The sequence below is a fragment of the Lepisma saccharinum genome, chromosome 12 (assembly GCF_977018435.1).
Source record: "Lepisma saccharinum chromosome 12, izLepSacc3.1, whole genome shotgun sequence".
NCBI classification, from domain to species: domain Eukaryota; kingdom Metazoa; phylum Arthropoda; class Insecta; order Zygentoma; family Lepismatidae; genus Lepisma; species Lepisma saccharinum.
The window spans coordinates 41654710-41676709 of NC_139240.1; the positions used below are offsets into that span (position 1 = coordinate 41654710).

General features: G+C 39.2%; 1 protein-coding gene across 1 annotated transcript in view; it reads left to right on the forward strand.

Moving 5' to 3' along the window:
- Positions 1-652: 652 nt before the first annotated feature.
- Positions 653-22000, forward strand: part of LOC145996314 (endoribonuclease Dicer-S-like) — a 170402-nt gene continuing 149054 nt past the window's right edge. Inside the window, exons 1-3 of the mRNA XM_083132747.1 lie at positions 653-664; positions 1991-2106; positions 11425-11602. Of these exons, the coding sequence (XP_082988873.1) occupies positions 653-664; positions 1991-2106; positions 11425-11602 (306 nt within the window). The remainder of the gene's footprint in view (positions 665-1990; positions 2107-11424; positions 11603-22000) is intronic.

Sequence of the window (22000 nt, forward strand, 5' to 3'; positions counted from 1 at the left end):
TAAATGGAGGGGTTAAATACTGTAAAGGGGATTATTGTTCCAAAGCACCTATTGTAGTGATCTAAGTTTGTGCTCATTTCGAGATATTTATCGATTTAAGTTTAACTTCTAATTTGGCAGATACAAGTGGATTTGTCACGAATTCATCAATGTATGCACATACGGTATTGTTCATCATTTAGTGTCATTTGACATTCTAGCAATCGTTTATAAGTTATGGTTCTCGCGAGAGACTGAGGCAACGTGAACAACACGTCAAGCGCTTCAAAATTAATACTTTTGTAAAATATTGGTGTTTCGGGTATTTGTTCTTATTTTGATCTAACGGCCTCAGTCGTGACTTCCCTAATTCACCAATTTCGACGAACCCACCCAATACCTTTACAAAGCTTACAAAATTTCGTTGAAATCCATGTCAATGGTGACATTTCAATTCTTTATTGGGCAAATTGACATGGAATGACCAATCTACAATTCGTTTTTAATTACTCAAATATTTTTGCTATGTTAATTGACCATCTTGTCATGATAAGACACAATTTTGAATTGTTTTTGTATGTTTTATTAATTTGGAACCAAAAGAAAACCGAATTATTATTTTATATTTCAGTGATTTTTTTTACAACCCCCCCCCCCCCCTAACCTTTAGCGTATGGAGCCTCATGTGAGTGTAAACTCTGCAAACGGATCTTTTCAAGCATGCACTTTTTGAACTTGCTGCAAAGTACAAAGAAAATCGTAGCTCGAGAACTAATTGTCATAGAGAGATTGAATTGGTTTTGTTTTCTTTTTAAGAGACAGGTCTTCTATCGGAGGTAAAAAATTATACATTCTGCCTCCCAATAATTGGTATTAAACGAGGAAGAAGAAAATTGAATGAATGAAAAATGTAGTATATAGCAGTTGGACATTTCTACAACTATGCAAAGTTTCATTGAAAAACAGGCCAATACTTCTTGTGCAAAAAAAGAATAGCAATGTATAGGACTGGCAGTGTTGCTAGCTCACGGAAAATAAATCTGTAAATTTCAATATTAACAATGGGCATACGGTAATTCGAGTATGTCATGCCTTTATATGTACACTACTAATAAAAAAAGAAATGGCATGGTAATTGCTGCCACGTGGTCTGGGCTCTTTTCAAACTTTGGGCCTATACCCCCCCCCGCATACCCCCTGGATGCCTAATTGTTGTATGTTGCTAAATTATTGCTTTTTGTGCATTGTTACATGTTGAATTGAAGTTTTTTTCAGAAAATAGCAGTGGTTTAGGAGATTTATCTCTTTTCATAGCTTTATCCAATATATATAAAGCTCCAATCCCACCACTTACTGACATAAATGTTCTTCATGAAGGAAGCCCCGGAGGACAAAAGTGCCCGATAAATTTAAAAATCACTCACTTGGCCCTTTTTGGGTGAAAATGCCCTTTTTTCATGTCTTATAATATTGAAAGGGGTAACAAAAGACTATTTCAATCTATGCTTGTTAATAATAGTAACAATTGTTTTGTAATTTGAGTACGTCTTACCTTCATATGTATCCTAATGAACAAGAGACACAGAACTCAAATATGGTGTGTAGTTTTCAAGAAATGACAGGTTTATTGCTGCCACATGGTTCTTGGATATATATATATATATATATATATATATATATATATATATATATATATATATATATATATATATATATATATATATATATATATATATATATATCATCCGCCTCCAACGGGAATACATGTGATGGCTAGATATATGCCACCTGTCCACTAAAGGTTAAAATTTACTTCTGTTGTAAGTTTCTCCTGTGAAGTCAATGTGTATTATCGCAACATATACTTCAAAGATACTTACACTAGGCAGCCATGAGAAATATCCCAGATATTTTATTGGTAAAAGTAATAACACTTTTGCTCATTGAGAATACCTGTGTTAAACTATAGACCCTTACTATAAAAACTCACTCGCTATTTTCTTTTTGGTAGGAAGAGCTGCTGGAAATAGCGAAGAAGAGGAATACAATACTCTTCTTGCCAACTGGTTCTGGTAAAACATTCATTGCAGTCTTGTTGATAAGAGAATTAGGTGCATCGCTGGAGAAGTAAGTGTAATGTAGACTTTGGATCTTAGTACTGCTTGCAGCTGGAGTTTTATCAGTTGCCTGTGAGATATTTTAGTAGCTAGGTCTACCTTTAGCCATAAATGACTTATTTTTAGGGATGTGAAGTTTTTGTTTTAACGATAACATCGAAAAATTGAGGAAAGCAAAATAAAGTGTTTCAAATGTATTTGGGTAGGTAAAGGAGGAAAATTTTCGGTGTTTCAGAATCGCGAAATAATGTAGATTATTCCATTTTTCAGAATAATACCGAATTTTGCCAAAAAAACGCCATGAAATATGCATTATAAACAGGGCATAACACTACTTATATTAAAAATAACTATCCTGAAGCGCTATTACATCTGTCATTTGTAGTCTACCTGGTGATAGTTCGATTCAAAAGAGATTGTCACACATCATTTCTTGCATTCTTGAGCAGATATGACTGACAGTGTTTAACCTCGTCCTGAAATAGAATTCACTCGGAGGGATGTTCCCAGAAGGAAAATTTTGTAGGAACAAGAAAATATTCAGGGATAAGCATAAGGGGGGTGTTGGGGAGGTGTATGTGTGTGTACCCAAAACTGTATTTTGAGGTCGCAGATGGATCTTTTAGCATTGTTTAGGAAATGTGATGTGTATGATTGTGTTCAAAGATCTGGGTGTTATCATTCAATAAATATTTTATGTTTAGTGTCTGATGAGCTGAAATATTTTTCCAAATGGAAGAAATTTGGTCATTTCTCACAAAGGTAAGCCATATTTTTTTTGTCATTAAAACTAAAATTTATTTCAATTTTACAAAACTAAAACAATGTAAAAATCTTAAGCATAGAAGGAACAGTAGAAATAACACCAATTTTAAATTAATAACACCGAATTTTGCCTTAAACTGCGAAAAATAACACCGAATTGCAGTAAAAAATAACATCGAAATTAGGGGAAAAACTTCACGTCCCTACTTATTTTTATATGGTACTGATGGTTTCTTCCTGGAGGCAAGTCTCATATTTGTGTTATCTAACATACAACTGTCATGAGTCTGTAGAAAAGTTAATAATATCCAATGGCGCAATAACCCGTGAGGACCAGCCCCCAGTTGTTGGACCATCTTACGCTAGTCATTCGTAGCTCCCCAATTTCATCACGATGGTGGGTGGCCACAGGTCCATACACAGGCCAGAGTCTCAGGAGAAAAGTTGTTACGCTTCCCCTAACAGACTTGTACCTATGCACATCCCGTAGCAGGAGCCCACAGCATATTGCCTTAGAATGCACGGCCACAGTGCAGGACCTGTAGAGAAGTTACTTTTATGAAAGATGCTAAGTTTTAACTGGTGAAACCATTAGTTGGGTGCAGGTTAGGGGGTGGGGTATAGACTGCTTGAGGGGGTTGTTGCTGTTTTTGGTGCATCATCACTGCCAGGGGCATATTTCAGGAGGTTCCAAGTCAATCAGTTCTTATTTACATGTGTGAAATTGAGAAAAAAGTTGAATGGGGAGTGGTGCAGAGGGGGGGGGGGGTTAATTCTTAACTGGTTACACCACCAAGCTTGCTATACGAAACGAAAGCACAATAAACTATGAGGCGTATTTTTTAAGTAACTACCGTTTTGATATGTACAAAAAACAAGTAAACTTTTTGTAACAATTTTATTGTTACATGAAAGACCACACTTTTATCTACTTTTCCACATAATTGCCACCAATATTAAGGCACTTACAGGGTTGCTACGAGACTGGAAAACCTGGAAAACAGGGATAAGTCGGGGAATTTGGTTGGTCAGGGAATAGTCAGGGAATTTTGCATATTTTCTGGAATTTACGCGCATTTTGGAGTTGCAGGAGAACCAGTTACAAAGTGAACGAACGGTTCATTTCCACTTCCGAATTCGCTTCTTGTGATTCCAGTCCCCCCAAAAGATTCAGTTCAGAAACTTGTTCCTCTCGTCATTATGACTTCTAGTCTGTTACGTACAAAATTATGGTTCCTTTGCATTTCAATTCTATATTTATTCACTCTCGGATCTAGGTTCTTGGATCCGTTCATTTTGTAACTCGTTCTTGTGAACTTGTTGAAGACCGGAATTTGGAGAGGTGTGAGATTTGTCCTTAGAGAACAATTTACTCAAGACGAAACCTACGCACCAGCCATCCTCAGAATTTCTTGCGCAAAAAATGTTGCTTTAGCTTTGTGTGTACTGAGGAAATTTTCTTTCTTCAAGAACACACCCGTTTGGAACCCGTTCTCTTTTGATACGTGAAGCGGAGCAGTTTGGTGTTCGGACAGTTAATTGGTTTTGGATCTGCAATAAAGCTTGAAGAGCAGAATTTCACGTAACTGGCTGTGGTTGACGTCACACTGGACGGGTGCGGACGCCGAGTAAAAACAAAGGGACTCACTACTTCGTTCCCCCCGTGAACCCGTTCTGTGAATTTGAGTCCTTCGTTTGTGACCCGTTCAGAAGCAACTTGATCAACTAGTTCATTTGCTCATTGTCGTAGTTTTGTACATTGCAGAGATGCGTTACACCCGATAAATTAGTGATTTTATGCAGTATAAGTGACGTCATTATTCGAATATGCACATGTTTTGTGCATGTAGAACAAATTTATTTTTAAAAACTGGTGCAAAATAAAGGAATTAAACTTACGCTGGTCACACATTGTTGTTAGGTTAGGAATGTTGGTTTCATGCCGATAGTAATTTTACGTATTGTTTGCGTGTATAATGAAATTATGCTGAAAAGTGGTGAAAATGAGCCCAAGTTCCTTTTGTTTTATTACGATTTCATCATGCTACAAATGCAACTTTTACATGGTTCGATTTCGATTTATGTCTGTTAACACATACTGCAGAGTTTTAGCGATTACTTAAGATTTTGTGAATATATGCTTTTGTGGTTAGGTTAGGAATGTCAGGTTTGGTTGTCTTAGAATTAAAATAAAGACCCTGAATTCACTCTACTAAGGTTCCGATTTATTTCTACATTCATTCCCACTAGTTTAGGATACTTACTGTCGCTTGTCAACCGGAGAATACCTTGTCCGTGGGAAGCATGTATGATTGAGTAAGGTCATTTTGAAGTTTTTTTTTTCAACATCAATAACTTTTTCGAATCCAAATAGTGCTCATTATTTTAAGGAAAGTTCAAATTTCATGTCACAATGATTGCCAAAATTCTATGATAATTAGTCTTCCTGCTAGGAAAATTTGAAAAAATAAATAAATCATAAAACATTCGGAACTGTTACCTTTTAAAAGACAGATTTCGATGTTTTCCGTAATATAAAATTGGTTCCAGCATGTGGAAAACTCAAATAATGGAGATATTTGATTCCAAAGTATGGCCCGCGTATGTATTTTTTTTAGGTGTATGGTTGGTCACCGGCCCCATTCAAGTTCTGAATTTCCATAATATGTACTATTTTCAATAAATTAAAAAATATAATCATTAAACTTATTGCATATTTTCTAAAGGTACCTGACCTAATTTTCTGTTGTTTCTCATTTGTATTGATACAAGCTAATTGAGGTTGTATATAGGTAACATTGTAAAGCTTTGATATATGCCACATTTTTTTATTGATTTTTTTACACCACCTTAATTGTAATGACTTAGTGAAAATAGGGAAGTACAATAGTTATTTATTTTTTCATTGAATAGCATTATATTAACCCTAGGATGCATACCCAAAAATATTTACTACTTTACATAGCTGGGGTCTGGTAAACCCCATCAAAATATATCAGCAAAAGTAATTACAAATACATATTTTGTCTACAACAAGATAAGAAAATCACATATTAATGTCGTTTTGAGATATCCACATGTATTTTATCATAACTTTTACAAATTAACTAACTCTCTGGCATCACAAAACGCGAAGGTTAATCGCAGAAGCAACATAAAACCTCCACCTCTTTCTGTCTTGCGCACTCCCAATCCAGTTAATTCTATCCACACTAAGTTCTAACGTTTACCTTCCATCCTTTTACAAATAAACAAAAAATAATAATAAAAACATATTTAACTTTATTATTGTCAGATGCAGCAGAATTCACAACGTTCTGTACAGTAGCACTATAAAGTTATTTCTTTCAACATTAGTGTATTTGGAAGTTAGATTTCTTTCTATATTCACAAAAAAATATTTGTGATTATCTCTAAAATATTTTGCTTATGTTCAATCATACAATGGACATTATACGAGTAGCAACAACAACAGGACACACACAGGTCTAAAAAATTGCAGTTTTCTTCTACACTATCTGGCCATTCGTCACCGGACACCTGGAACGAGTACTTTAATCCGGTTTCAGGCGTCCGTCAGTATCGTGTGGGGCCACCTTTCGCAGCGAGTACAGCCGCAACTCTCTGAGGAAGACTGTCCACCAAATTGCGATAGGTTTCGACGGGAATCCTGCTCCATCCCTCTTGCAAAGCGGCGAACAACTCTTTCGTGTTTTTTGGGTGGTGTGGCCTGGCTCTCAACCGGCGCTCCAACTCGTCCCAAAAATGCTCAATCGGGTTGAGATCAAGACTTTGGGCGGGCCAATCAAGTTTTTGCACACCCATATCCTCGAACCACGTATTGATCACACCTGCCGTATGACATGGGGCATTGTCGTGCTGAAACAGATAAGGACCACTACCGAATTGTGCCCACAATGTCGGTAGCGCAGAATTGTCCAGGATCGTTTGGTATGCATCTGCATTCATGTTTCCACGCACTAACACAAGAGGACCAAGACCATACCAGGAGAAGCACGACCACACCATGATGCCACCTGATGGGGTGTCCGGTGACGAATGGCCAGATAGTGTATTGTAACAGCATAAACTACACTTCTTTCTCTAGCACATGGCTGCAGGTTTTAAGTTTCTACTTGCATTCAGTGCAGAATACATTAGAATGCTCACCACATATATATTTTTTTTTACACTTCACGCAAACAATTGCACTCTGTCTGTCATTATTACGGGAACAGAGAAAGCATCTCTTTCGCTTTCCTTTGGTTGCTGTAGGGTCGTCAGATCGAGCAGCAATCACATCACAACGTAAGAGAGCTTCCACAGTCGACTTGAGGAGACTTGGGTTTTGTGCTCGTTTCTCCATGTTTGGTAATGTCAGCTGCATTGCTAACTCCTTCAAAAATGTTCTACTCTTCTGCACATCCTTGCAGTAATAAGGATTTTGCTCCACAAAGAGAGTGAATGCATTCAGTGCGGCTATATCCATTACGTTCATCCACAGTGCAAAAGGCCAACAACGAGTTTGCCGCTTACATGAATAATTTCTAACCATCTGATCCATTCAAAACCGCCTTTTGTTTTATTGTAATAACATATTATTTCCGGCTTTTTCTTTTGAGAATGTCCCTGTATGGCAGCATCATGATGCATGGTACTCGATAAGATAACAGCCCGATTCTTCTTTGGAACATAACTTACTAATGTGAGGTCATCCTTGAACCCAAACGATGATGGGTGAACTTCTCGTTCACGGTTGGGCTTCATTGCTGTTGGTATTTGAGGTTTATTGAGACACATCGTTCCAACTGAAGTTAGCCCTTTCTGAAGGAGTTCCTCAGCTAAAGGAATGGTGGTGAGAAAGTTGTCGAAGGTGACATTTCTGAATGAGTTGTGCAATGACTTCACTAAGTCCATCACAATAGACTGTCCCAGATTTATTTGTACAGGTTCTCCCTCCTTCCCCCCTATGTATACACTGCCATCAACAGCATAGCTCTCGTCAAATAATCGCAAAGCCAGAAAATGTTTATGCCGTACTCAGAGACAATTCACTAAAATTACCATCTTATGGATTCACAGAACGCTCATTCTTCCTTTTTCTAGAACTCATTATCACTGGTTGAAACAAATACCTTCAAAAAAGCTCCAAATCACACTCATAGGATGCAACACTCAAGACTAACACTAATCTGATATGATTCAAAATTCCTATGCATCATTGATATTACATAAAATAAATTATTTTTCAGCAAGAAAGGTGACAAGTTGTAAATAATATTGGTGATGCACAGCAAAAGGGCTACCAAAAGAAACATGACAAATAGTATGTATTTCTTCTTCCTACAGTAATGCGGCCAGATAGGAGTATATCGCCTTATAGACAAATATTATGAACTAAATGTGAAGCTGATTCATTAGCAACATCTATGAAACACATGTAAAAGCACGATGCTAGAGTTGAACGAGAGCAAAATGCATTGCTATGACAGAACTAGTGCTTAACATTACAAAAAATGTATTATTTCTTGTTGGGGTCTGAACGACCCCACGTATGGAAACATGGGGTAATGATAAAAAATAACAAATTTCACAAAAATTGTTATTAGTACGGGGCTATAATTTCATACGTTATTAGAACACATTCAGATGTAAGATGTCACAAACACTGAAGAACTAATGCGCATTTATTGTGTCAGAAGGTGCTTTAATATACTATGTGGGGTCTGAGAGACCCCACATATGCGTTCTAGGGTTAATCACTTGGTAAATTTTCAGCTAATAACTGTGTATATTCATATTCATAATAATTAACGTGCCTGCATATTTAATTGAAAAACATGAGGTTCAAAAGCAAAAATCATGACGACAAACATGTCTGGAAAACCTGGAAAAGTCAGGGAATTTCATAATAAAAAAATCGTAGCTACCCTGCACTTATCATATCGAACAACAAGCTTTTGTAGTCCGTCGTCATAGAAGTTTGCCACCTGAGTTGACAGCCACTGCAACACGGCCGGTTTGAATCTATCGTCGTCATCGTGGCGCTGACCTCCGAGATGCTTCTTCAGTTGCAGAAACACATGGTAGTCACTGGGTGCTAGATCGAGGCTGTATGGAGGATGATCAAATTGTTCCCAGCCAAATGATGCGATGAGATCTTGAAAAGTCAAGGCGCTACCTAAACGTTTGCTTTTGTGCACCTCAGTTAACATTTTTTAATACCCACCGTGAGCACAATTTTCGATAGTTTAAGCGTTTGGTAACAATTTCGTAGATAACACTTCTTGAAACTTCAGGGAACTCCTCTGATAACGAAGATATCGTGAAGCGTCTGTTCTCTTTCACTTTTTCGTCGACTTTCTGCACCAAATCGACAGTGATCACTGAGGTTCGCCCACTCCGTTCGTCGTCATGAACATCCTTTCGGCCATCTTTGACCCGTTTGCATACCATTCCATCACTCATAATGTTTTGTCTGTACACTTCACAAATCTGATGGTGAATTTCAACTGCTTTCGTGCCTTTAGCACTAAGGAAACGAATAACAGCGCATATTCTCAATCGGCGGAGGCATTTGAAATACTCAAAAGCAAATGTATACACGATCGATTGTTGCCACAATGGCGTCTGTGGCTTGCCAACAGATGTAGGTACACAGTGCGCATGCACGCGACACCGACCGCAGCGCTGCAGCGGCGGAATTTTAAAACGGTACTTACTTTAAAAATACACCTTGTACATCACCAACACTTCTTAGTTTATAAAAAAGTAATGTTAAATTACGAGTTTTTTTCTGGCAGAACAGCTTTTTGAGGGACAAGGCCTGCCAAGTGGCTTTATATCATGTGGTATGTGTGTCAAGTTACATTACTGCTATTATCATTCCCTCTAGGGGAGTGAGGGAGGGAGGGAGGGAGGGGAAGAGAGAGAGAGAGAAGCGTCATTACCCAACTGTGTCTCGAGCTACCCTGATGATGAGGAAATTTGGAAGACTCGAATAAGTAGCATAATCCAATCCTGGAAACCTACTAGGAGTGGGGGTACGCCGTGCCACCACGTCACCCCTTAACCTGCAGTCAGTAGGTGGGCCCTGACCGTCAGGGGCTGTTGTGCCATCACTTATTATTATTAACATGTTTATAAACACTTGCTAGACAGGCATACTGATTACACACTGCTTCTTTTGTGTATAGAGATATTGCCATCCTACTATACTTACATGTGTAGATGTAGCATAGCTTCCATAGACTTATGATTAGCTTATGCTCCTGTGTGTGTAGAGCTTATGTTATAATGCTACATGTTGTGAGTAGATGAGGATTAAATTTTATTATCTCGGTACAGAAATTGGCATGCCATCAATTGCATGCTACTTGCAGCTCTCCTAACATATCCTATTTTTAGATAAATTAATAATAAAGGCATGCGGGGTGATTTTCTTTTCAGAGTAAAAGTGCCTGGGTTTCCTACAAATACTTGCCAGAAAATTCACAATATTAAAAATAAGAAAAGCAAGACACAAATACTGCTTAGTGGGTCATTCCACATCAAATTATCGCAAAATCCAAAGATATGATTTTGATGAAATTTGGTGTACATCCTTCTCTTATGGTTGTGCTGACCCCCATGGCAGAGTCGTTAGCACATCACTCTACGATGCCAAGGGTTCCGGGTTCGAATCCTGGCCTGGGCATCCATCATCATATCATCACTCATCCCCATCTTTACAAATTAGTCAAAAGTGGCACAAAAGCGAAGTAAAATAAAGCAAATCAATCAATCAGTCTTATGGTTGGAAGAATCCCCCTAATTTTCTTTCACTATCTCAAATGTTTTTAATTTTATGCCATTAAATCTGACTTTATAAAATCCTCCAAAAAGATTAATAATGTACTTGTAGACTAATTTCTGTGGTGTAAAAACTATGTAATAAAAACCTGAATTTTCAACATATGGGCATTATGGAACCAAAAGTTTTTGATGTTGAAAATCATTGCAAAGACATGCTCTTTCTCTACAAAGAAATAAATTAATTGTTTTTACCAAAATGGGCCAGCACTGGTTGCTCGACCATTTTGCATTATTTTTCTAAAACTTGACTTCGTTAGAAAATGACAGCCATTATTGTTTCATGGCTTGTGGCATTTTTGACCTTTGCAGACGTTGCGAAAATTGTGAACAGCTAAGATAAACTGGTTCAAAAAAGTATGTGAAAATATTTATGTAAAATGTTTTCTATGCAAAAGAGAAAGTTCACACAATTCCAACTTTAAGGTCACGTTCAACCATCTATTCACAACATAATTTTTCTTTCTGTAACCTTTGAATGTGCAAATTAGTTTTTCTAAACTTAATTTCCACACTCATTTACGTTATTTTAAGCACCTTCCTCATCCTCCTGTAAAAATTGTTACACGGCACGGAAATTATATCTTGAGACATTGTATGTTTTTAGTTTCCATGTGTAGATTCAATCCTAAATAATGTATATTAACATATATGCTGTACCTCACTGCTGAGTTTAATGTTCACTTCCATTATATTATTATTGTTATTTCAGAAAGTTCACAGAAGGTGGAAAGAGGACATTCTATTTAGTCAACACAGTGGCGTTAGTGTCCCAACAAAAAGATGCCATAAAAGATAATACGCCATTTAATGTTGGGCACTATAGTGGTGATATGGGCGTTGACTTCTGGGCACGAGACAGGTGGAGGGAGGAATTGGATGCTCACCAGGTAAATTCATGCAGAAAGAGATGAATTTTTACAATCTATATATTTTAATGTTTGAGTAATCTTTTTGTCACCAATGGGTTGATATTTCCTGTGTGAGAAATAATAAACAAGGATTGAATTGTTGTTTTAAGTTCACTTATGCACAGTAAGGCTAATCGGGACTGGACCTACAGTTTAAAGTAGTATCTGAACTACTATGTGCCTCCACTGGGTATCGAACCTGGGACGCCATGATTTCATGGCGAGGATGCTACCACTGCGCCGTCAGGGAGACCCTATAATAAATTAAAATCACTATGGTATAGTGCTAATGTTGTTGCCTTGTGAATAGCTTCCTAGTTCCTGGGTGTGTGGTTTCGCGTATGTCAGTTCACTCTGGTGCAAATGAAACATATATGTAGATTAACTTATACTTTAATAACATGAAGCACGTAAATAACACGAAATATAATGAAGGTTTCCACACAAATGTACACGAATATGACGAGGCGTACAACACACGTACGTCGCCTCTCGACTCTACTCGGACTCACACTGCGCATGCGCACACTGCATGGCAACAAGCTTAATAAGAATGACAATTCGTCTGAACATCACGGCCCCTCTTGGAAGATCAGCTTCCAAAATTAGAATACACAATAATTATTACCTTTTACAATATAACATATTACACTTGAATACATAGATTACAATAAACACAAATTTCCTTTCTGGTTACATATTTACACTTTCTCAATTGGTAGAGGTGCAAGCTTCATAATAGGCCTCTTTAGTTCACCGTCTTAAGTTTTAACAGTTGCAACTCTTACCAAACCATCTTGTCCTTTGTGAGTTTCGATAACTCTACCTAATTTCCACTTCAATGTGGGTACGTTATCTTCCTTTATTAACACTAAATCATTGACTTGAAGGTTAGGCAATCTCTTCTGCCACTTCGGTCTACTTTGAAGTCCAGATATGTACTCCAAATGCCATCTTCTCCAAAAATGCTGCACGATTTGTTGAAACCTTTGCCAACGCGTCAGGCGGTTAATTTTGCTCTTGGTGAAATCATCTTCTGGAATGTTAATAGGTTGTCGCCAATCAGGAAATGCCCTGGCGTAAGTGCTGTCAGGTCATTGGGGTCACTTGACATGGCTGTGATTGGACGAGAGTTCAAACAACCTTCTATCTGCACTAATACTGTGTAAAGCTCTTCAAAATTCAACACAGCATTGCCCACAACACGTTTCAAATGATATTTTATGCATTTTATGTTACTTTCCCAAATCCCGCCAAACCAAGGTGAGGAAGGGGGATTAAAATGCCACTTGATTCCTTCATTTGTCAGAAAGTTATGCACAGTTTCTCTATGGTTCGATTCTCTCAAAAAATACAACATTTTATGCAATAGTTTGTCAGCTCCTACATACTGAGTACCACAATCAGAATACAGGTTAGCAGGTTTTCCTCTACGAAATATGAAACGTCTCAAACATGCAATAAAAGTATTAGTAGTTGCTGAAGATACAACCTCAATGTGAACACACTTAGTAGAAAGACATATAAACAAAACAATGAAACCCTTGATTGTTTTATGTGATTTCAAAAATCCAGACTTAATTGAAATGTGACCTGCAAAGTCATTGCCTGTGTTAACAAAAGGTCTTGCTTTGTTTACTCTAGGAGGCGGTAAACTTCCCATCAATTGTTTAGCTGTAATAGCCTTGACATGTCTACAAATAACACATTTGTTCACTATGCTACGAACCATATCTCGAAGCCCAACTATCCAATATGTTTGTGTCACAATAGCTTGTAACAGTTGCGGATTTGCATGGAGATTTTTCACATGTTCATGTCTCAATAATAGTTCAGTAAACGGATGATTTTTGGGTAACACTATAGGATGTTTCTTATCTGAAGACACATCAGCATTGTGTAAACGCCCACCTACTCGTAGCACACAATTTTTGTCAATGAATGGACTCAACGAAAGAAGTTTACTGGATGAGGGGAGCTCCTGTTCTGTTTGTAAACAGTTAACCTCGCTCTCATATGCTTCACGTTAGGTGACCTTGACCCAAAACTCAGTCGCAGCTGATAACTCTCCGGTTGTCAACGTCTGCTCTTTTCTCTGCATGCTTCACGTTAGGTGACCTTGACCCAAAACTCAGTCGCAGCTGATAACTCTCCGGTTGTCAACGTCTGCTCTTTTCTCTGCATGGATGGCGCTCTACAGTTGCTTATGAATCTAAACATCCAAGCAGTAACACGTATTAATCTCAAGAATGATGAGAATCTCTGCAATAACTCCTTAGTGTCAAAGGTTGTAGTCAACAGCACCGGAATCCTTGTTTTTCTTTCCTCCCTTTTTATTTCTTCACTTTCCACTGTAGATGATTCATGCATAGGCAACTCAGGCAAATAAAGAAATGATGGACCATTCCACCATAAATGAGCTTCACACAACTGTGTAGGGAAAGCACCACGAGAACCAATGTCTGCAGGGTTTTCTTTGGAACGTACATGAAACCACTGTTGAGGATTCGTCAGTTCATGAATGAGTGAAACTCGGTTCGAAACAAATGTACTCCATCTGGATGGATCTGATTTAATCCAACATAGGGTGATCTGGGAATCAGACCAAAGGAAAATATCGTCTATATGCAATGACAATGATGACTGCACAACACTAATCAATTTGGCTAACAACAACGTGGCAATGTTACAGGTTTTATGGGTGCAAGCTTTGTTTTCGAAACTAACAATCTGACTGTAACAGCGTTGTCATCATATACTGTTCGTAGATACACAATAGCACATGTACCTTTCTCACTGGCATCACAAAAACCAATCAGTTGACACAAAGTTGGTTCTCTACATTTTAAGCATCGTGGCAACTGTATGCTCTGTAACACATGTAATTCAGCACAATGTCTTTCCCAAATTTGTCTTATGTCACTAGGAATAGGTTCATCCCAATTTAACTGTTCCTTTGTTATAGAATGATGCGGAATGAAATAAGAACTAGCGGGGGTGCTGGGTGGTTCACAGTCCGCCACTGGTGTCATATGATTCAACGCAATGTACTCTTGCATGAATGACTGGTATTGTTCTAGTCTCTGGCTATCAACTCGAAGCCTACGCTCTTGACTAAGCAAACATTTCATCGCCTTATCTTTTGAATAACCTAACTCGTCGCGGTTGACCTTAAATGGTAAGCGTACGACGTACCGACCATCATCCTCGCGATCATGTGTTCGTACGAAATGTTCCTCGCACAATTGTTCTTCTTGACTCGGCACTCGTAATTTAGGAATCTCCTCCGATTCAAAAAACTTATTCAGAGTTTCGTTCAGATCATTTTCTTGTACAACAATGTGATAAGAAGACAGAGATTGTTGAGGTCTTTGTTGAGGAGTTTTGCCACAAACAACCCATCCCAAGCGGGTTTGAATAGCCACGGGTTCATTCATTCTCCCCTCTCTTCTTCCACTCATTAGTAACAATGGGAAAAGATCAGCCCCGATAAGCAACTGAATAGTGTCAGGTTTGTGATATGAAGGATCGGCAAGTTCAAGGTTTCGTAAATGTTTAAAACTCAGAGTGTTTGGTAGACACGCTTGCGGCACTGTGTTGGATATTTTCTTCACAATTAAGGGCGAGCAATGATAGGATCTGTCCCCGTTTTTAGAGAGTATGTTCAAATCAACAGTAGAGTGTGAATTGCCGGCATTTACACCCGAAATTCCAGTAACCAACACGAACACTTTTTTACGTTTCAATCCTAATAATTGGGCTGCGTTCTCGCTCAAAAATGACTTTTCACTAGCACTATCCAAAAGTGCTCGCAGGGAGTGAAGCTGATTTTGTTTATCCTTTACTCTCACAACAGCAGTCGGTAACAAGACACGCGTTGCGTCACACTGCGTATCAGCTGTTATGTGCGACACCACTTGCGGCGGTGCCACGTTTCCACTTACCTTAGCTCTTTGCGAAGTTTCACGATGGATAGACGTGTGGTGAGACTTACCACAAGACCTACACGAGCCTGATTTACACCTATCCACAAAATGGGAATTATCAAGGCAGTTGAAACACAAGCCTTTCGATTTCACAAACACTTCCCTCTCTGGCACAGATAGGCTCATATATTCTTCACATTTACTCAAAAAAATGCGATTCTCGACACATAGGGCAAGAGGACGACACGTGAAATGAATTAGCACTTCTTCTAGCACTGGGTTCACTGTGGGGGGTGGGGGGTTTCCTTGGGGATCCTGGTTTCGGGTCCTTGGAAGATGCAGATGCTGCGAGCGCTCTCGCTCTGTTGTCCAGGAAGTCGCTCAGCTGTTCGAAAGTAGGAAGTTGCTCTGACGACACGCTCAGCTCCCATTGTTGCCTCGAAGTAATGTCCAATTTCTCCACGGTATGAAACACTAGGATAGCGTCCCAATGCTGCACTGGAATGTCCAACACACGTAAAACTCGAACACATTCTGTCGTCACGTCAACAAGCTTGCGTAAGCCGACAGCAGACTCAGTTTGTAATGAGGGTTGGGACACAAGCTGCTTAATTGTGTCGTTCACTAGCGCGTGTTTCTGTTCATATCTGTTAGTCAGAATGTCCCATGCTTCTTTGTAATTCGAATCGGTTATCGCTATAGACTGTAACAATAACGCGGGTTCACCACGGACGCTCGATTTCAAATACTGCAGTTTTTGCGCGGGCGAAAGTGACGTGTTGTTGTGTACGGACGCCACGAACAAGTCTCTAAAAGAAAGCCACTGCTGCAGATTTCCTGTAAAAGTAGGCAAATCCAATCTTGGTAGACGCACATCACTCACTGTCTTTGTCTCGGTCACGGTCACGGTAGTTTGCTGTTTTTTCGCGATGTATAACTTGGCCAATGCTTCGTCGAGCCTGTCTTGCACTGAACCAATTTCCTCATCATATTGCTCAAACTGTTCATCGGTGCACTTTTCAGAGATTTCACGGATCAGTTTTTGAGTGTCTTCTGTCAGTTGTAATGCTTTGTCTATGTACACTAAAACATTACCTTCGGTGAGATCATCTGCCGCCAATTTCTTTTCCAAACGTGTGACGTCACGTTTGAGAAGACGTTTGTTTGAAAGTATTTGCTCCATATTTAAGTCTCAAAACACGTAAAGTACATACACGAAGATCACAGTCACACCCGGCAAGGATACGATGCACAGAATTGCCGGTAAGCACAAAACCACTGTCTCTCGAAGCTCAAACACAAAGCCGTTAATAAGGTGCACTTTCTCAGCGGGAACACAATGGATGACCGGGCCGTAACGAATCGAATCAACCATTTATCCGGGCACAGGAGGACCATGTTTAGCTTCCTAGTTCCTGGGTGTGTGGTTTCGCGTATGTCAGTTCACTCTGGTGCAAATGAAACATATATGTAGATTAACTTATACTTTAATAACATGAAGCACGTAAATAACACGAAATATAATGAAGGTTTCCACACAAATGTACACGAATATGACGAGGCGTACAACACACGTACGTCGCCTCTCGACTCTACTCGGACTCACACTGCGCATGCGCACACTGCATGGCAACAAGCTTAATAAGAATGACAATTCGTCTGAACACCTTGTAATCAAATGGTTCCAGGTTAAATACCCAGTGGAGGCACATAGTGGTTCAAATCCCTTTAAACCAAAGGTCCATTCTCGACTACCCTTCCTGTACATAAAGTGGACTTAAAAACAAACTTAAGAAAACAATGAATTTTGTGTTAAATATTTTTAAAAGTTCACTTTGTTGCTGCCATACGTATATACAGGGCTATTCTAAATGATCTTCCCGATTTCAAAGTTTAATATCTCACGTTGATTTAGTCACAATGACATGCAAATTATTTTAAATGAAAGAAAATCACAAAAAGTTTTTTTTACATACATTCGTGTTATGTTCCACATCACAGGTGCTCAATATGAGTGCCTTTTGTAATTCGGCACACATCAATCCGATAGTCAAAATCTTGTCACACTCTTCCCAACATCTCAGAGTCAATGGACGCAACTGCTTCTTAGATGCATACTCTAAGGTCAGGTAAGTTGTTAGGTAGGGGAGGCTCATACACTTGGTTTTTAACATAACCCCACAAAAAAGTCCTGCCGAACAGGGGGGCCAAGGAAGCAAAACCTGATCCTCACGACTAGCTCGTCCTATCCATTGATTTGGTAACCTTCTGTTGAGTTTCCTCCTGACATCCCGGTGCCAATGTGGGGCCAATGTTCAATTATCTGCTTGCACAAACAGTTGATATTTTAGGGCTTCTGACAAAAGTCGCACACACCTGATCAACTGTTTCATCACTAACTCCTGGCCGGCCTATTGATTTCTGCTTGCAGATACACCCACTTTCTTTAAATTGTTTATACCACTTCCAAATTGAATGACAGCTTGGTGGATCTAACCCGAACTTCGTCCTAAAACTTCGTTGGACACAAATAACTGACTGTTGTACATGGAATTCCAGGACACAAAATGCAACTGCTTCTTAGATGCATACTCTAAGGTCAGGTAAGTTGTTAGGTAGGGGAGGCTCATACACTTGGTTTTTAACATAACCCCACAAAAAAGTCGCACATGGTGATATCTGCCGAACAGGGGGGCCAAGGAAGCAAAACCTGATCCTCACGACTAGCTCGTCCTATCCATTGATTTGGTAACCTTCTGTTGAGTTTCCTCCTGACATCCCGGTGCCAATGTGGGGCCAATGTTCAATTATCTGCTTGCACAAACAGTTGATATTTTGGGGCTTGTGACGAAAGTCGCACACACCTGATCAACTGTTTCATCACTAACTCCTGGCCGGCCTATTGATTTCTGCTTGCAGATACACCCACTTTCTGTAAATTGTTTATACCACTTCCGAATTGAATGACAGCTTGGTGGATCTAACCCGAACTTCGTCCTAAAACTTCGTTGGACACAAATAACTGACTGTTGTACATGGAATTCCAGGACACAAAATGCTCTCCCATCTTCATTTCCAGCCATCTTGATTTACTGTCGCCCTAGCGGCAGAATGCGTAACTAAACATCAGCTTTGCCAGACACTAAAACTTTTTGAGTTTTTCTTTCATTTCAAATAATTTGCATGTCATTGTGACTAAATAAACGTGAGATATTAAACTTTGAAATCGGGAAGATCATTTAGAATAGCCCTGTAATATGATAATACCTATGCTACAAAAAGCCTTCGGAAATGTTGGATTTGTTATTGAATAAGAATATTTTCTTAGATTCCAGTTAATATTTAAAAATGAAAGTAATTTGTAAGAATCTTTTGAGTCGTAATACTTGTTACAGAACCTTCAGCAATTACAATATGACCTCAGATAGTTATCAACCTGTGTATTTCTTTCAATTAGGAGTGGGATTCTTGATCGATATTGGCTGATGCATGCATATCAGTTGATTTATAACATTGCTAGTAGTGCACAATTCTGCCATTTCATTATTACTTACGTAAAATTTAGAAATTTTGCACTTCCACATTGCAGAATTTAAAGGTTAAATCCTATTAATTTCAAAGATCCTCTATCTTCATTCGCTAAGGGTATGCCGTCTAGAGACGTCTTGTGAATGGAAGACAGATGATCTTCGAAATTAATAGGATTTAACCTTTAAATTGTGCAGTGCGGAAGTGCGAAATTTTTAAATTTCACGTAAGTAATTTTAAACTGCGTTTACTGCATCCATCATGCATGTCATTATTGTTTATTGTAGTGCCACCCTAAATTTTATTATTATTTTTTATTTTTTTTATTATATAATTTTGGCTTTTCGTTTTTCTTTTATCAGTTAGTTTACCAGTTTTTTTCTCAAAGTCGCACCCAGTCCCTTGCTTGGCATGGCGAAAGGGAGAACCGGGCTCTTTAAGTTACACTGGCTAGGGTGTCCTTTCTTTTTTTTCTTAGTTTTTCTTCCTTTTTGGTATTTGTGTGTTTGTGTGTGTGTGTTAGAGCCACTGTACAAGGCTAAAACCGGCAACATTGGAAGAACACAGGGGAAGTTTGGGCGTCTTTGGGGAAAGACGGGACACAAGGATATAGAGGTGAGAGGAGTGAGGAGCTGTATTACGAAGTGTTGCTAAACTTGGCGTATGTGCATATAGCGATGCACATAGACACGTTACCAAAGTAAGTGAAGTGTGATTGTTGAGCAGCTGACAACACCGTGCAGCTGAAGGAGCGGTGTTTTGTTCCCGTGTAATTTGAACTACTCCCGCGTGTTAATCACAGCATGTCGCCGGAGCATCGGCCACCAAAGTAGGTGAAGTGCGATTTGTGACAGTCCACAGTACAGTGCAGCAAGGAGAGCTGTGTTTTAATTTTGTGTAAATGGAACTACTTCAGTGTGGTTACTGAACAATACATGAAACAGATCACACCATGTGACTGGACGTCAGCCAGCCTGACCTGAAGCCGTGAACAGTCCTCTTTTATCCCCTTCAACAACGAACCACAACCATCCCCTTCAATCTAAAATAGGAGCAGTGTGTGTAAGGAAGTGCATCGCATAAGTGACAATAAAAGGTAAGGGATCCCAACAAACATTTACTTATGGCCATAAGATGCATGAAGGTTATTTATTACTTGTGTTTGTATTTGTATGAGCTATGCCGGGTTAATATACATATTTTCTTAAGATGAATAATAATCTTCCGAACAAATTTCATGCTATTTACATATTGCCCCGCCACAACTGGCAGCCCAACTAAGGGGCACGATTACCACCGATGTTTAGGCTTAAACAAAAGAAAGGACAATTTTTGTTCAAAACTTTATCAGTAAAATTAGCATATTTTCATCTTGATATCAGCAACTAACTTATGTTGTCAGTAGCCAGTATCAGTCATGCTTTGTTTAGCTTTCAAACTTATTTTCCGGTTTGTCTTTTGTCAAGCCACCCAAGCGACTGGATTGATGAAATTTTATTTAAATTGAAGGGGAAGTTCCTTACATTCAGGCACATCATTTGGCCAATTTTCTTAAATATTATTTTTTCCTAAATAATGCTGGTTTCTTTTTTCTTTTTTCTCTTTTTTCTTCTTAACGAAGGGGAGAAATCCACTAAAACAGTAATGCTTTGTGAGTCATTTTCTTTTTTTTTGTAAATTTCGTTTATCACGTTTATCATAGTTTTTTTTAGGCATTTATAGAGTTATTTTATGTTTTCTTTGTATTGTTTGGGACAATCATGGTTTTAACGAGGGAGCAAACGCGAATTTCTAGTTTCATCGAGGCTAATCAGGTCACAAAAAATTTAGAAGAGGATGTACAAAATTTAGGGAATTTAGAACGGGATACGGAAAATACTGGGGACAGGAGTATGGAGTCTGAATCTGAAAGGGGGGAAGCTGCCCCGATTACATTAAATGACCTCGCAAGAATGATGATGGATTTCAAGCAGGAAATGAGAGAATTACGGAGAGAATTTAGAGAAGGGATGGAGGAACAGGCGCGTCGGTTCGAAAAGTCGCAATCTGAAATGGAAAGAAATCTGACCCGTAGGATAGATAATGTGGCAAAAGGTAGCGCAGGGACACGGAAAATTGTGGATCAGCTTGTCGTAAGAACCAGTACTTTAGAAGAAACTGTAGGAAATTTAAGCGAGGGATTGGCGGCTGTTTCTGGGTGCGAACCGGAGGTATGTAGGCAAAATGCGGCCGAAATAAGGCAGTCTGTAGCAGAGCTTCAGGAAAATGTAGCAGAGGAAGTTCGACAAAATGTTGCGCAGCAGATTAATGGGGTTTTGCAGCGTCATGAAAGTCGACTAAAAAATGATTTAAGGGAAGAAATAGAAGCATTAAACGCCCGCTTGAACGAAGTCCAGGGTTCAGGAGAGGCGAGCGAACAGTTGCTCGCGCCATCTCCTGCGGCGAGCAGCGATAGTAGTACAACCCCAAGTAATGTGTACTTGCACAGGGACATGCGCTTACCAAGCTTTTCTGGTTCGGAGAATGAAGTGAGAGCCAGCTCTTATCTCATGGAGCTGGAAACTTACATAAACCTGGCTCGAATCCCGGCTGAACAGCAGGTAGGCGTGGCGAGCTTGTCATTAAAAGGGGCCGCACTCAGCTGGTTCAACGTTAACAGAAAGCAATGCAGAGATTTTGCCACCTTCAAGGAACTGTTTGCGTCGTATTTCATATCTGAAGAAAAATTATTGCGCCTGAAAGCTGAGATTTTTACGAACCGCTATGTTGCCGGGGGCGGGAAGACTTATTGTGAGTACTACATGGAACTCATCGAAAGGAATGCCATCCTTCCCGAACCCCTGAGTGAAAAGGCCTTGGTTCGATTGGGGATAAAGCAACTTCCCCCGTTTGTGCAGAGGAGTTTCCTTGGGTTGACCATCGA